Consider the following 17,049-nt stretch of genomic DNA (forward strand, 5'->3'; position numbering starts at 1 on the left):
TCTCCTCTACCCAGGAAACTATTTTGCTTCATAGTTCCACTATCCATATAGATAGCTTTTAAGGAGGAGACACAAGGTTTGTTCAACTAGGGTCTTATATTTCTAGCCTGCTATCACTCATAATTCGTATATAATTTGGAAGGGGTATAGACATTTAGCTTTACATAATCCAGCCAAGTGTTTTTTCTTTGGCTGAGTTTCACTCATGTTCCAGATTTGGAAAAAAATATTGTGACTTCCTGCGTAACGGCTGACCTTAGGAAGCACACTGTGATCCTTGACTTCAGGCTGCAAGTGCATGTTGGTTTAGAAGCCTGCTTTTGTTGTGTTAAGTTACAGGATTGTTGCTGTCGCTGTGAATTTAAGGAAAAACAAAATGTGCTTTTGAATATTATTTGTAATAATTACTAGGCCAGATGCTTTGAGCTGATATAAATCAGAGTAGCCTCACTGATTCCATTTGTGGATTCCTTTTTGGCATGCTTTAGAAAATATAAAATAGTTTAAACTGGCATTCGTAGTGATAGTCATATTTGAAATGCTCAGTTGTTCCATTCTTTATTTAAATGCCACACTTCTTTTTTAAACCTATAGACATCAGTACCAGGGAACACAAATTATATCATCCTGAGATCTCTCCAGCCTGACACACCTTATAGAGTAACTGTGGTGCCAGCTTACCCAGAAGGGGATGGTGGACGTATATCTGACAATGGGAGAACTTGTAAGTGAAGTGGTCTTATTCATAACATCTTAGGACTTATATATAAATAATTGAAAATTATAGATGTTTTGTAGTCCTTTACATCCTCTTTGCAAATTTCCTTATCTTAAGTTAGAGTTAGGGCAGGTACATAAAAATGATATTCACGTGTATCGTTGAGTTAATGATGATACACTTACACACGGAACTTAGTCTTCATTGCTCTCTGTGAGGACAGCTCTCATTATTCTTTAGCTGACAGGAAGGTTGTTCCAATGGGGCCACATAAGTTCAGTTCCCTGTTTCATAACTGACTTTCTGTGTGCCCTTTGGTAATTCACTTATACCCCTGTACTTCAGCTTTCCATCTGTAAAAATGGAGACAGTGGAGGTTGCCTATCTGACATGGATATTTGTGAAGATAAACACCTTAAAGACCATGAATTGCTCAGATACTATGGTAATGAAGGGCACACAAGTGTCTCAAATAGATGAGCTGTTATCGTAGCACCTTTTTAAGCTACTGTGTGAGCTCTGACAAAACACAGGTATTCTTGTGTACACATTTCTGTAACACTTACTTCCTTGGCTTAGTGGTGAGAGGAACTGCCAGAAACCTGCAAGTTTACAACCCTACACCGAATACCCTGAATGTCCGATGGGAACCTGCACCTGGCCCAGTACAACAGTATAAAGTTGTCTACGCTCCGCTGGTTGGCCCACGGCCATCAGAGTCTGTAAGTTATTCAGCCTCCCGAGCATTCCTCAAAGGAGGACTGGTGCTGTCATTTTAAGTGGTCACTGGCGCTTAGTAACAAAACAATTGTAATCAGGCATGAGCAGCATTCGTCCCAGCTCTGCACCATACTGTTTCCTCCCTACTCTTCCCCGCACCTAGCTCCACACAGTATCCCCACCTTCACTGTATCCAGCCTTGAGCTCTGATTTGCTGTTGCTGTATACAGGTCCATGCTCCCTTCCTAGAACCCTACTTTGCGCACACTCCCCTCGTATTATCCCCCTCACCTAGCCCCATGCTCTTCCCACCACACCCAGGGTCTCCCCTTCCCTTTCTCATCTCTTTGCAAGAAGAGTAATCAGGCTGAAGAGCATCATGCCTACTAGGCAGTTCTGGGGCCACTAGACCCTATCTTCTCATTGCATCTCTGCGTCTCTAGCAAGCCGCAAAAGCTTGGATTCAGTCCTATCACCCTTCTGGAGATTTCTTGTGCCTTGTACTTCACTTTCCCCCGTGCCTCGGAGTACTTGGTGCCCATGGGCACTGGAAGGATTGCAGGCAAAGGGCCAAGCAGGCTCATGGTTTGCAGGTTCTCTAATATTTGCTGTCTCTCATGGTGGAAGGACAGTCAGGCCAAATACTTAGCTGTGGCCAGGAACAAGGCAGAAGTCTGTGTCCACTGGCTGCTGTGCCTTCACTCCCTTCATAGTGCCCCTGATCGAAACCATCTGCATACAGAAACTGAGCTGGAAACCCTATTTCCATATGAATTGAATGTATTGTATGACTGCACCATTCAGCAGCATAAGAGAATAAAAGCCTCACTCATTTTAAATTAGCTATTGAGAATACTTTATTGCATTGCCAACAAAAGGGAATTAAATTGCGATATGGATTCTTAAACATAAAAAATATAAAGCAAAGACTATTTGTGCATGTGGGAATGGCTTCAGGTCTCACCTGGGATGTAAAATTGGGACTTGATATACACTTTGATTTGGATTAGAAGTTTTAGGGGTATCTGTGCCCTTTTATGTACAATCATCCACATTCTAGAGATAACAAATATGCACATTCTAAATAGTCCAATGTCTGCATGAACATGTTACAATTTGTAATGTATTGTTTACATCTGTCAGCTGTGAGTGCTTATAACTGCACACACATGACACCTAAAAGAGCTGCCTTTGAAAATGTATCTGTAGCATGTGTCAGTAAACCACAATGGAGCAATATTTTGCTCTAGATTTATGTAGGTCTCTGTCTTTACTAGTTGTAAGTTTTTCATGTCGATTGTGTTCAAATAATGTACAATAATTATGGTTTTAAATAATTAGCATGTTAGGAAAAAAGTCTTTTTGTGGAAAGAAAATGCTGCTATTTTATTGCCATGTAGTTGTGATTTCTGCTATGGAGTTTTGTGTTAGGCAAATGGTATTGGCTGGTTCCTATAACCTTGCATTTCTGTAGTTGGAAAATACACAATTTGATGATTAATTTGGATAATAATCATTTTACAAGGCATTTTTTGTATTGGGACATTGTATGGATGTGTCAGATAAAACCCAGTTTTCCCTCCTAGATTGTAGTTCCAGCGAATACTCGCGATGTTGTGCTGGAGCGCCTGATTCCTGACACTCCTTACTCTGTGAGTGTTGTGGCTCTGTATGCTGATGGAGAGGGAAATCCAAGCCCTGGGCAGGGGAGAACAAGTAAGAGAGAAAATTATGTTTCTTTACTGCTATCTTAGTGTCTCTATTTGCTGCTCCGAATGAGTGAGTGATGAGTAACACTGGCTGCAAACGAATGTCTTGTACACTTCCCAGTGTAGCTAGTTCTGCCAGTTCCCCTGGGTAATGGCTTTTTCGATTTTAGACCTCCCTTGATCAAGAGCTGCCACGTAGGGCAGATTATCTATTAGTTGTAGAATCATAAGATTGGCAGATGGAGTCCAACCCCCTACTGTGAAAGCAGGACCGACCTCAACTGAACCAGCCCAGCCAGGGCTTTGTCAAGCCAGGACGTAAAAACCTCTAAGGATGGAGATATCACCACTTCCTAAGTAACCCATTCCAGGGCTTCACCACCCTCCTAGTGAAATAGTTTCTCCTAATGGAGTCTTACAACCTTTCTGAGAACTGCATTTTTTTTTCATACCTCCTCGAATGTTGTCAGCCGTTCCCTTGCAGGTACATTAGGGTTGGGATGTCAGCAGTCAGTCACTGAGATATCAATACAGATGTATGGATTCTAGCATGCAAATATATTACCTTATGTGATAGGGATAAACAGTGCATGCAAATCAGGCATCACAATATTGAAATGAGCTACAAATGCGTTAAAAATAAGTTATTCAAAAATTTAACAAACAGAGGGGTGCACCGAAGATGCTTCTTGCCTGTGGGGCCATTTGGTCTGACTCTGGCCCTGGTACAACATATTGTAGGTAGACCACAAAAATCTCCCCCCCTCACACATTACCTGAATTAACTAAACCTGTCTGCTGTTACATGCTGAGGTGAGAGCACAAGGCCTTTTGTGATAGGGGTAGATGGCAGGGACGCCCCATAAATAAACCTTCAGTGAACCTGGCTTATTCCAGCCGCACACATGTAACAACATGGGGTCAGCATGTGAGGAGCTCACCCATGGCTGCAAGATGACCCACCCTTGCTTTCTGTGTTCTCTTTCCTCTACCATTTGCCCAGATTTATATCACATCTGCAAAGGTGGCAGTCTGTCAGTTGTCTTGTTTGTCTGAGTTTGGGCAGAACTCTGCAAGGCAGTGGATGCTCACGTTTCAAGATGCTGTTACCGTCTCTGCCATCCTTCCAAAGGACCAGAACTTTTGTCAATTGGGCCCCCTCCTGTTATCACTCCTGGGCAATGCCAGGCTATTATCATCTAAATTTGCTTGTACACGTGCATGCAGCAGTCAGTGGGAGCCCTCGGTGTGCACTCCAGGGCAGAATCTGACCAATGACAATTCCAGGGTATCATAAAGTGAAAGGACTTCTGTCCTCATTGCACTTCATTGATCCTTATACATCTTCCCTTTAGCACCTCGTAGTGGGCCGAGGAACTTGAAGGTGTTTAATCCAACAACAAATAGCCTCTCTGTACAATGGGACCATGCCGATGGGCCAGTTCAACAATACAGGATCATTTATTCACCCACCATTGGAGACCCCATAGATGAATATGTAAGTGCAGTCATATTTCAATAAGCATTTCAATGCCCTCTGTTGATATTAGAGAAAAACAAAAGTATCTGCTCTTCAGCTAGTGCACACTTTGGTTGCTGAAAGGATGCATTGCTTGGGCATTATTGTAGAGGCTGATGGTAAGCGGTGTGCTTAAGCAGCAGGTTCTCTTGAGTGGAACAGTTAGTTCCACAGAGTACAGGTTGGACCTCCGGACTTCCCTTGTCTGTCCACATCAGTGATCTGGTGTCCATGTGGGTGCTCCTGGGTGGGAGCACTCAGGGGAAAAGCTGGGGGCCCGGTGCTCGGCAACTCCTCCCCAGCCTTCCCAGAACTTCTGGAGTATTGCAAATAGTGCATTTGTGGTGGTCAAGCTCAGGGAGTGAGGGAGAGGGAGGGCTGGGGACAGGGTTGTGGGTGGCACTCAAGGGAGAAGAGGCAGGGTGGCCGCAGAATCCTGCGGTGTGAGGCCAGTAGCACACCCCAGTGCCTGCAGGCTCAGTGCACTTCCACAGGACTGCACTCTTGGTCCAGACACGGGGCTCTGCACCCACTCTACCTCTTCTCCTGATCATCCCCCACAGTCCCTGCTCAATCACTGTGGGCCCTTTTGCTGCTGCTGTAGTGGAACTGTAGTGCCAGTAGCAGCAGAGTGGCCAGCGCTGACCTCTTCTGGTCCAACAAATTCCCTGGTTTAGGACTGGTCAGGTGTAGAAATATTGTGTACAGTTTGGGTTGCCAAGTTGAGAAAAAGGAGTTCCAGCTTCTAGGTAGATAATGGAGGAAGGAAGCAGGACTGAGTGATAGTGTGGATGGTTAAAGCAAAGGTTAAACATGTTCAGTATGGAGAGAGGGAGATAAAAACGGAAAACGAGAGGAAGACTTGGTAAGGCTTTTCAATTTTTAAATGGACTATAGCAGGATCCAAGAGATTTTTCTGGTCCAACTACTGTACAAGGAATGTGGAAAATGTGTGTCCATAAAGAGAAGCTGCAGATTATTAAGGTCTCCGCCAGATACAGCCAATAGCTTTCACTTCTCATGAAGAGATTTTGGACAGTGAAATGGTAGTTGGAGCAGATGGCACAAATTAGATATTTAGAAGGAAAAATCTAGCTTTTGGTTAGAGACGTTGATTAGGCAGATAAGTATATTAAAATAAGTAGCATTTGATACTTTCAAATTTAAATGTTAATTTTAAGGAACGTTTGTGGACTTGCTCCTTTTCTAGAGTATCTTTCCATGTCTGGTTTAACTGCAGTGGTTCAGTGGCATTACACCATGAGTTAATATAGCTAATTGGGGACAGAGAGCAAAGTGGCACGTGTTGAACCCTACCATGCGCCCTTTATGCCTCCACCACATGTCATTCCATAGCTTCTTCGTTCCCCAAACAGCCTGACATCGTCTATGGATTTTGGAGTCTCTCCAGGCCTGATTCACGTTTACTTTTCCTTTCTGTGTCTGTTCTCCTTTTCCTTTACCAGCTGCTCTGGCCTGTGCTCTGGAAAAGGTGACCCTGGTGTTTGTGGGCACTCTGCCTTTTCTATACTCTATCCTCTTGCAACATAAAAAAAAACCAAGGTTATTTTCTCTCTCCCCTCCTCATGTCAGTACTTTGGCTTCTCTTGTTTATTTTCTCTACAAACCCCCACAACAATAACTTATCCTCTCTGCTCCTGAGAGTATGTGGGGATGAAACAAAGCTTTTAGCTGTTTGTGTAGATGTTTGCTTCCTAGATGAGGTCTGGAGAAAGCTGTGGAGTGTCACTGTGGTGTGGTGATAGCTAGGATACTGTAAAGGAAAGATGAGTCATCCAGTCCTTTGTGAAGAGTTTCAAAACCGTGCTTAAAAATAAACAGACAACATTGTTAGTTTTAGGCAGCTGAAATTATTCTGAAATGTTAAGTAGTGGAGTCTGCTTTCAAGACAATGGATTTCTCTATTGCTGAATTTAAAAAGCCTGGTATGGCTGGGTATTTGCTCTTCCACAAATTCCACTGGGATTGTTTATTGACTGTTCATTATAATTAGAGGGCAGGTAAAATATTACAGCATATTCATCTCTGTTTCTCTCATGATTTCTAGACAACGGTACCTGGAAGAAGAAATAACATAATATTACAGCCACTGCATTCAGACACACCATATAAAATTACAGTTGTGGCTGTGTATGATGATGGAGATGGTGGACAGCTGACAGGAAATGGACGAACTGGTAACTTAGCTTTAGCATTAAGCACTGTCTTCTCATTTCTCCTCATTATTGTTAGTTCTGCTGCAGTACTGACAGAGGCCCCCATCTTGTGTTGGGGCCCTGTTGTTCTGAGCACAATGCAAATCTTACCGAAAATGTAGCTTTGTCTTCAGGGAGTTTGCATTTTACCTATTTTCCAGCTTTAAGTCAGTTGCTACTATAATAAGAGTTCTAATGTGTATTCTTTCTTTTTCAGTTGGGTTGCTTCCTCCTCAAAACATACACATTTCAGATGAGTGGTATACACGATTCAGAGTTTCCTGGGATCCTGCACCATCCCCTGTTCTTGGGTACAAAATTGTATATAAACCTGTAGGTAAGGAATCCTATCTCCTTTGAAGAGGGCACTTAGAAAAAAGTGAGTAACAAGTTAGGAAAGTTGAGTGGGAATATTCCGTGTAGCCTCATGAAACCTGAATCCTTTGCATTAAGGGTATTTTCTTTATTTATTTTAATTTGTGCGTTTATTGATTTTAAATCAGTAAAAAATTTTACTGTTAGCTACAGGGTTTCAAAAGAACGTCAGAACACCAGATAGATTGTCATACATATTATAGCACATTTAATTTAATTATAAGTTTGAGGTTTCATACAACTATTTTATCTCCTGTCCCAGGCCTGTTCTCTTCTCATTTACGCCAGTTTTATACTTCTTTCCTTTCAGTGGAGAGGGTCCTATTCACATTGGTGTGTGATCAGAATCAGGCTTGGATTTTAAATGAAAGGCAGTCCTTAAATGCTTTTATTTGATATGAGAAGGAATCCCACATTTGCATATTTCTCTGGAAACTAAATACAAATATTGCAAAGTAGCTAATAAAGATACATGTCCGTTATTTGTAATGAAAATGTTTACTGAAAGTGATACATGTAAGAAATAACCAGTATGTTTTTAACAAGGACCAAGTTTTGAGGCAGGTCTATACTTAAAATGTGGCTTTGGTGCAGGCTGAGTCACCGTAGCACTTCAGTGAAGACACTATGATGCCAACAGGAGAACTTCTCCCGTAGGTATAGTTAATCCACTTCTATGAGAAGTGGTAGCTATGCTGATTGGAGAATCTCAGCCACTGACTTCATGTTGTATACGCTGGGGGGTTAGGTAGTTATAACTGTGCCACTCGGGTGTGTGTTGTTCACACGCTGGAGTGATGTGATTATACGAGTCTAAGTTTATAATGTAGAACTGGTCTTAAAGATTGATCTGAAAGCTTAATACTGATAATGTCAGAACAGAGTGCTCATAGAATTGTCTGTCTTTTTCTGTGGTTTTCTTTAATTCAAGGTTCCAATGAACCAATGGAGGTGTTCGTTGGGGAAGTGACATCATACACGTTGCACAACCTGTCTCCTAGTACTATCTATGATGTGAATGTGTATGCCCAATATGATTCTGGTCTCAGCGCACCCTTGATTGATCAAGGAGCTACATGTAAGTCCAAACCACTATTATTGTAGTCATATTGGTAATAAGTGTTGAAGTGATCTCATGTTGACTGAAAGGTCCTTGATCCTTGGATGGTCCAAACATCCCACAGTTATGTCAGGATCAGGCCCTTAAATGAAATTAATCTTAGAAACCCAGGTTATTTAAACATTATTTTACAAATGCTTTGTAATAGACAACTACCATTTCTTATAATTTATTTGGCTGGAGCTGGATCTAAGCCAGCAAGGTGGTCTGCACCCGCTGCACCCATTGGCTAGAATGTGCTCAGTACATCACAAGGCGAAGTCAGCACGATGCAGCTCAAGGCCCCTCACTGCTTCTGGTTGTGTCTCTTGGTAACATCCAGTGTCAGTACATTCCGTCAAAGCTGAACCATGCTTAGTGCGGGGGATTAGCTTGCTGCTGAACTGTAGTTAATGAGCCATTCAAGATTTCAGCAAAAATGGATGAGTTGTAAAATCCTGATGATGTTAAATGGTCTCATTAGAAGCTCTTGGCACTGCCAGTAAATAAATAAATAAATGGGGCTAGAGTCTGCTGCACCTTCCTCTTGTTAAATAGCTTTACCTTCATAAGTGGTTCTGTTGATTTCAGGGGGGACAGTGCATACAGTCAAATGACACTTAGAATAATAAAGGGTATCAGAATTTGGGTTTGTGTAAATAGCAGAGGAGAGAGCTGTGGACCAAACAGAAAGAAAAGAAATGATTTCACAAGACCTACTTTTGTTTTTCGTTCTGTGGAGATATATATATATATATATATATATATTCAATTAATACCATATGTGGGTTGAATTTACTGTTGTAGTGACATATGAGTCAATGCTACTGTTGTTGTTTTGTCTGCTCTGTTTAATTTTATATCTTATGTAGTGTATTTGAACACTTCCTCTTTTTGCAGTGTACTTGAATGTCACTGATCTAACAAGTTACAAGGTGGGATGGGACACCTTCTGTATCCGATGGTCACCTCACCGGTCAGCAACTTCCTACAGATTAAAGCTAAACCCAGTTGATGGTAAATTCCTTGGATTCCTTGTGTTTTCTGTGGGCAGATTTATGTGTCAGTTTTATGACATGACTAAACTAAAGATTATAATGTGACTGAGGGCCCTCATTTGCAATAATTTCAAGTTCCGTGCCATCCCCAGAAGCCAAGCTGTCTTGGTAGAGTTCCCCAAGCCTTCAACCAGCTTACCTTTCTAAGGCCGTGTCTATATGGGGTTTGATTTTGTGCGTCTAGTATGGACACGCAAAATCAACTTCTCAGGGATTGCAGTTGACTCCTGTATTCGTGAGATGTAAGGAGAAACTCTCCCATCAACCTTTTCCAGTGTAGACAGCCGAGTTAGCTGAGTGCAGATACACCAACTTTAGCTATGCAGTTGGTGTAGCTAGAATTGTGTATCTGTGGTCAACTTGCTTTGCCTCGTGTAGATGTAGCCTAAGAAAACACAGAGTGTAAACTAATGATGCTCCTATTCACGTTAACTCCCATTTGGATTTCCCAGTGGAAATCTGCTGCTCGCTAGAATTATGAATTCATGCAGTGGAGAGCAGCTGCTCCCCACCTCTTTCTCTTCACAACCTCGCATCTCCCCAATGTGCAGAGGCCCATGACCCCGTGGTGCTTTCCAGAGGCTTCCTTAAGTTGGAAAGAGCAAGCAGAAGAGTTGCCACTCATCCCATTTTAGCACCTTCCATACATGCATCCTCTCTTGCTTTGTCTCACACAAATACGGAAAGGCCTGGGCCTTATATTTCCCTTTCTTTGGGTTTGTTTCCACAGGATCCCGAGGACAAGAAATTACTGTGCGTGGGACGGAAACCAGTCACTGTTTCACGGGCCTTTCACCGGACACAGAATACAATGCTACAGTCTTTGTTCAGACACCTAACCTTGAGGGACCTCCTGTCTCTCTGAAGGAGCGCACACGTAAGTCTGGGCAATCTGAGCAGTAAGTGTGTGAGTGGAATGGGATCAAAATCTTGCATTTGTCTTGTTTGTACAAGACTTACACTCCCACTTCTGAGGGTTGGTTTTCCTTTGTCTCCAAGTGTAAGTCTGTGAAAAACTTGTTGAAATGGGGAAGAATGAATATTGATTATTAGAGGCAAAGTCAAAAGGAATATTGTCTTCCTTGGGTTAATCCCATTGGGAAGTAACCACAGAGTGAGAGATTTCTCAGTTTGTGTAAGAATGGCCAAATCTGGCCCCTCGTCATAATTAAGAACTTGCTTTTGTAAAGCAGATTTTTTTTTGCTGATTAGGAATTAATTGTGCAGACTTGGTCAGCAGTAAAAACACAGATGTTTCTTTCCTCAGTCGTACACAAGGGGAGTCTCAGGGCTGGAGTTTTTCCTTAGTCAAATGTTCTGTTAAGTAAAATATTTTAATTGTTTTACTCCAGTCATCAAACCTACCGAAGCACCAACTCAACCGCCGCCTCCTCCTCCACCTCCTACAATCCCGCCAGGTCGGGATGGTAAGTGTGCATTATTGATTGATAGTATATTTTGTCTTATTTGCTGCACATCCACAAGCGCAGGGGTTAGAGTGAATTATATGTTGTATTCAATTATAAATTGACATAACTTTTAAAACATCTGAGCCTGATGACTTTCTGTCCCACTTTGGCCCTTTGCACTGGCTCTGATTCTATCCCATGTAGTATAGACAGGAGAACACAGCCTGGGCCTTATTCCCTTTATTCTGGCTATTTCCCATAGGGTGCGTCTACACTAGGAACTAACTTCAGAGTAGCCTGCAGAGAGTCTACATGTGTTTTCCCATACTTTGAAGTTAACTTTGAAGTAGGGAGCCCAATTTGGAAGTCCTTATTGCATTCCTGGGAATGGAGTAGTGCATTACTTCGAAGTTTAACTTTGAAGTCAGGTGTGCGTAGATGCTCAACTTCGAAGTCTGTTATTGCAAAGTTGTACTTTGAAGTAAGCAACTTCGAAGTTATTTTTGTAGTGTAGACATGGCTATAGTGTTTCATTGGGCTCAGAAAGCCATTGAGTCCTTGTAGCAGTGTGAGTAAGTTTCAGGGAATGGCCATGATTCTCAGTATGCAGTGTGGATTTGTGAGCTTTGCCTTTAGCATGCAGACCTATTTTTTTGTATAAGTCACCAAGAAGATTGGTGTTAGGTTGCATTCTTCAGGGTTTTGTTCCATAAGAACTTTTGCACATATGTGCCAAGACTTGACTGAAGGTGTCAAATGCACAGTGTGAACATCCACAAGAGGAACACTATTTTTGTACTTCAGAGTAGTCTGCACTGCAGATTGAGAATATGGCTGAAGTTTGGTGAATGTTTGCTCATTGTTCTTGCTTTAAAGTGGTCAGAACAGTGCTTTTTAGTGCACAGTCCAAAATAAGGAGTGTGCTTTAAAAATTCATTGAGCTGCGTTTGACTTTCAGTATGCAAAGGTGCCAAAGCAGATATCGTGTTCCTGACTGATGCATCTTGGAGTATTGGTGATGATAATTTCAACAAAGTAGTGAAATTTGTTTTTAATACTGTTGGAGCCTTTGACTTAATCAATCCTGCTGGAATTCAGGTGGGTAATTTCCATTAAATGCAGTTTTTCAGGGAAATTTAACAAGTCAACCAAAATGTTCAGTCTCCTCTGCCTTTCTCCAGTGTGTAGAATTTTTGCCAGTTATTAGGTTGTGTGTGCATATATGTGTATTGTGCTGTACAAATAGTCTTGTGTGTGCATATATGTGTATTGTGCTGTACACATGTAAAGGAAAACTTGGTCTCTGTCAAGAGGAGCTGATACACTGAAAAGCAGAAGGTAGCTAGCAATCAGATCAGAGGGTGGAGTAGTCAAAGTGCTCTGTGTCCTATATCATGTTAGTTGAATATCTTTATTTCTTTGTGCACATAAAATATTTGCAGTTAACCCTCCTCAGAGTTGTTATGAGTGGGCTACCTTTTAGTGCCACAGCAGAAGTGGTCCTTGACAAGGAAGTGTGATGATGAGCGAAGGAATATCTTGGTGTGTCAGTCGAGAAAGGATGTTGCATGTGCTGTGGGCAGAAGAAAGCATGGAAAGTTGGAGAAGATTCACTGGATGAAATTGGATGCATCTTTAAAGAGAAAACTATGATGAATAGTGGGGAGGCTAAAATGACTTGTCTTCCTCCTTGGGTTCTTCATGCCATGAATAAGGATATCTCTGGAGCTTTGCTGTCACTGGCTGAGGAAAGACTATCTTGCCATGTAGGAAGGAAGGCAGTGACTTTCCTTGGAAGGATGTTTTATTTCTGTTTTCCTAAAAATGGTGCACCCAGTTATTTTGCTCCTGGACAGCGCTCTCCTCCCCCATGCGTGCCTATAGGTCATTGGTTCCCCGTATTTCATTCTGCAGTTATATTTCTAGAGACAAAGACCCCTTCTGCGAGCACCATCTCTCCAGTATCTTCATCCTGCTGAGCTCCAATCACACACTGCTTGGTTTTAAAAAAATGTCTTCTTTGAGCCATCCAGAGAGTTGCTGAAAATTAGCTGCCAGAGAATAGCTGTGAACTCCCTGGGCTTACTAGGGAAATACTTAAAACTCCTTTTCTCTTTTGTCATGGGATAGTTACACACATTCTTAGCTCTTCATTTTAGATATTTATGATTGTTAAAAAAGATAACATTATTCAAACAAGTGGGTATATTTCGACCTCTGTTCAGGGCCAGCTTAATAAGGCATGGCAGTAATATAAGTGGGACAGGGTACAAGGAAATGCAAAATGAAATATATGTTATACACATAGGCGTGATTTGAGAATATTCACTCTAGGTTTGCACCTATATGAGTTGATGTTCCAATTCAGGAAGTGTTTTATACTGTATGTATCAAATGATTGAAGTTTGGTCACATTCCTTGTCGATTGCTATGTCATGAACTTGCATTTTCTTGAAATCTACCAGTTTTTATAGGCACAGCCTGAAATAGAGAACCAGGACTAAATATGGTTCTGTCATAGCTAAACAATTATTTTATCATTGTCATTAATAAATTTACCATTTTATGTTCATGTTGGTACATAACTTCAGTCATTGGTGTTCGTGGTTTTTGATGGTAACTGACAGGACCGTAATTCATTTTAGTGGAGCTGTCACTTGGAGACACACAGGTCTGAAGCTGAATGCTTTGATGCATTTCATTTCAGGTTTCCTTTGTGCAGTACAGCGACGAAGCAAAGTCTGAGTTTAAACTGAATACCTATGATGACAAGGCTCAGGCTCTGGGTGCACTTCAGCAAATTCAGTACAGAGGAGGAAACACAAGAACAGGTGCGTCTGATAAGTAAATAGGTATTCCTTCCCAGTAGTCAGGGTTTTGAAGACATATTTGTTATCTTAAGCAGGTGTAGTTTAAAGTGAGGCTGCACATTTTACTCTTGTATCAAAGGGGTAGCTGAGTTAGTCTGTATCCGGTAAAACAATGGGGAGTCCTGTGGCACCCTAAAGACTATCAGATTATTTGGCCATAAGCTTTTGTGGGCCAAGACCCGCTTTTTTAGACACATGAAGAAAAACACCCTGGGATGTAAATTTCAGAGGGAGGCATCAATATACTAGCGCATGACAAACAGGGAGTAGCCTTATCAAGTGGAGGACAGGTACTAACTAGGCCAGTTCAGTCAGGGTGGATGTTGCCCACTGCCAACAGCTGATGAGGTGGGAAAGCCAAGAGATGGAAAATTGCTTTTGTGGTGAGCCAGCCATTCCCAGTCCCTGTTCAAACCCTGCCTAATAGTGTCAAGTTTGCAAATGAATTGCAGCTCTGTAGTTGCTCTTTCAGGTCTGTTTTTGATGCTCTGTTGTTGAACTATGGCTACTTTTCTATCTGTAAACTGTGTATCCAAGGAAATTGAAGTGTTCTCTTACTGGTTTTTGTATGTTGCCATCCTTGATGTTTGATTTGTGTCCCTTTATTTCTTTGCATAGAGACTGTCCAATCTGGCCAAAGTACATGGCGGAAGGGCATTGTTGGCACACTATGGCATAGATTGCATTTATATATGAGCAGGTGAATGAGCCCCTGATGATATGGCTGATGTGATTAGGTCCTGTGATGGTGTCACTTAAGTAGATATATGGGCAGAGTTGGCAACAGAATGTGTTGATGGGCTTGGTTTCTTGGGTTAGTGTTTCTGTGGTGTGGTAGGTAGTTGATGGTGAGTATTTGTTTCAGGCTGGGAGGCTGTCTGTAGGCAAGGACTGACCTGCCTCCCAAGGTCTGGGAAAGTGAGGGATTGTTTTTCAAGATAGACTGTAGGTTGTTGATGGTGTGCTGGAGAGGTTTTAGCTGGGGGCTGTAGGTGATGACCAGTGATATTATTTTCCTTGTTACGCTTGTCATGTAGTAGATGACTTCAGGGTGCCGGTTTGTCTCTGTCAGTCTGTTTGCTTATTCCCCAGCTGGGTAATTAAGTTTTAAGCATGCATGGTAAAGATCTTGTAGATGTTTGTCTACACAAGGGGGCTAAGGGATGAGAGCTGAGGAAGTGTTGCTCTATGTTAGCCATAAAAATATTGGTACACTGTGGGACCATTTGGGTACCTATAGCAGTGTTACTCACTTGAAGGCAGAGGTTGTACCCAAATCTGACATGGTTGTGGGTGAGGATGAAGTCACAAAGCTCAGCCACCATGTGTGCTGTGTCATCATTGGACAGTGTTCCTGACAGCATGTGGAATATCGGTGTAGAGAGCTTTTACATCCATGGTGGCTAGGATGGTCTTTTTCAGTAATATCCCTAACATATTGTAGTTTCCCCAGGTGTTTTGAAGATAGCTAGATGTGCTAGTAGTGTAAGACCTGAGGACAGAGTCCACAAAACCAGACAATCCTGCTGTAAGAGTGCCAATACCTGAGGGAGCTTCTTGGGCAGGTGGTATGAGATCTTCATTGAGATCAGAGGATAGTGGCCTGTAGAATGTGGTATTGGAGGGTTGCCTGGCAGGCTCCCATTTGTAACCCATCCTATTCATGATGACTACAGCACCTCCTTTGTCAGCCTCTTTGATTATAATGCCAGAGTTTTTTCTGAGGCTGTGGATGGCATTGCATTCTGCACAGCTGAGGTTATGGAGCAAGTGAGGCTGTTTGCTCAAAATTTCAGCCGGTGCACGTCGGTGAAAGCGCTCTGTGTAGAAAGAAAGTCTGTCATTTTGACCATCAGAAGGAGTCCCTGCAGAATTCTTCTTGTATTGTTGTTAGGAGGGGTCCTGTGTGTCAATGCACTGTTTAGTGGCATATTGGAAATATTAGGAAATATTCCTTGAGTGAGACAGTGTAAGTAGGTTCCAAGATAACCCCAGAACTGTACGATGTGTATGCGGGTGGTGGGGTGGAAAGAGAGCTCCCAAGATAGGACAGACTCTTTGGTTGAGCTAAGTGTGTTGATTGCCATGGATTCTGCATTAGCAGTCCATATGGTATGATGTCCATCTCTATGCACTTGGAGAAAAAGATGGCATCTGTCTGAATCTATGTGAGTTTTTTAATTAATTTGATGGATTTTCATATCATGTGGCTAAATTCAGTGCCTTGTATGGTGACAGTTGTCAGAGGGGTAGTTGTGTTCGTTTGTATCTGCAAAAACAAGAAGTTCTGTGGCACCTTAAAGAGTAACAGATTTATTTGGGAATAAGCTTTCTTGGGCATAACCCCACTTCCTCGGATGAAACATGCATCTGACAAAGTGCCTTTTGGCTCATGAAAGCTTATGCTGACATAAAGGTGCCACAGGACTCCTTGTTGTTTTTGTTCCACTCATATTTCTTCCGTCTTGTTGTTCTCCCAAGCAGATATTTTCAGTGGCAGTTGTGGCATGCATGAGTCCTCATTCTCTGTGCAATTTGCAGGCAAAGCCCTTACATTTATCAAAGAAAAAGTCTTGACTTGGGAGAGTGGGATGAGGCGAGGCGTGCCCAAGGTACTCGTCGTTGTCACAGATGGTCGGTCACAGGATGAAGTTAAGAAAGCAGCAGCGATCATACAGCACTCTGGTAAGCATTCTGTAGAATGTAGCTGATTTTAACATTCGTTCTGAAACCAAGGAGTTTAAGCCAGGCAATTTAGAATACAATTATTTAGTATCAGGGCTGCTGGTCCTTTGTTCAGCCTAAATAGATTGTGGCTCCTGAGAGAGACATTGGAATTACAGTATATGATTTGGTTCAAAAGAATCAAATTAAAAGAACGTTAAGGTTGATTGGACCTGAATCTGACCTTTTCTCTCTCTGTGGACAGAGCTGGCTTAAACAATTTGCTCGGAATTCCCCTTGCACAGTTACAGAATTTGTCCTCTATCACTTCTGGCTCCTCTTTTGTTTATTTATTTATTTGGTTGGTTGGTTGGTTGGTTGCGGGGGAGGGGGCATTATTAAGTTCACTCAGGTACCATGATCCTGCCCTGCTGGAATGGCTAGTAGAGTGCTTTTAATACTGGCACAAACTAGAGCAGCCCTCCTTTGAGCAGGCTCTGACCTGGTCCCTGGCTTTCCCATCTAAGTGTTTTGAAAAGGAGATTGCCTCCTATGGCCCTGCCTTAGGTGCACCGTGTGTAGCTTACTGTACCTGAGGATCTTTTCTATGCATATTTTGGCATACAATATAAACAACCTTTTGGCTAATTTCCTATGTAAGCATTTGTTGTGCTTCCTTAACTTGTCTCTGT

The 17,049-nt window shown here is 42.2% G+C and overlaps 1 protein-coding gene across 1 annotated transcript in view; it reads left to right on the forward strand.

Moving 5' to 3' along the window:
* Positions 1-17,049, forward strand: part of COL12A1 (collagen type XII alpha 1 chain) — a 131,534-nt gene that overhangs the window by 78,192 nt on the left and 36,293 nt on the right. Inside the window, 13 exon segments of the mRNA XM_074991007.1 lie at positions 595-724; positions 1,298-1,440; positions 3,025-3,154; positions 4,503-4,645; positions 6,735-6,864; positions 7,100-7,219; positions 8,189-8,335; positions 9,257-9,373; positions 10,145-10,291; positions 10,767-10,841; positions 11,782-11,921; positions 13,531-13,654; positions 16,235-16,378. Of these exon segments, the coding sequence (XP_074847108.1) occupies positions 595-724; positions 1,298-1,440; positions 3,025-3,154; positions 4,503-4,645; positions 6,735-6,864; positions 7,100-7,219; positions 8,189-8,335; positions 9,257-9,373; positions 10,145-10,291; positions 10,767-10,841; positions 11,782-11,921; positions 13,531-13,654; positions 16,235-16,378 (1,690 nt within the window).

Source organism: Carettochelys insculpta, chromosome 3 (genome assembly GCF_033958435.1).
Source record: "Carettochelys insculpta isolate YL-2023 chromosome 3, ASM3395843v1, whole genome shotgun sequence".
NCBI classification, from domain to species: domain Eukaryota; kingdom Metazoa; phylum Chordata; order Testudines; family Carettochelyidae; genus Carettochelys; species Carettochelys insculpta.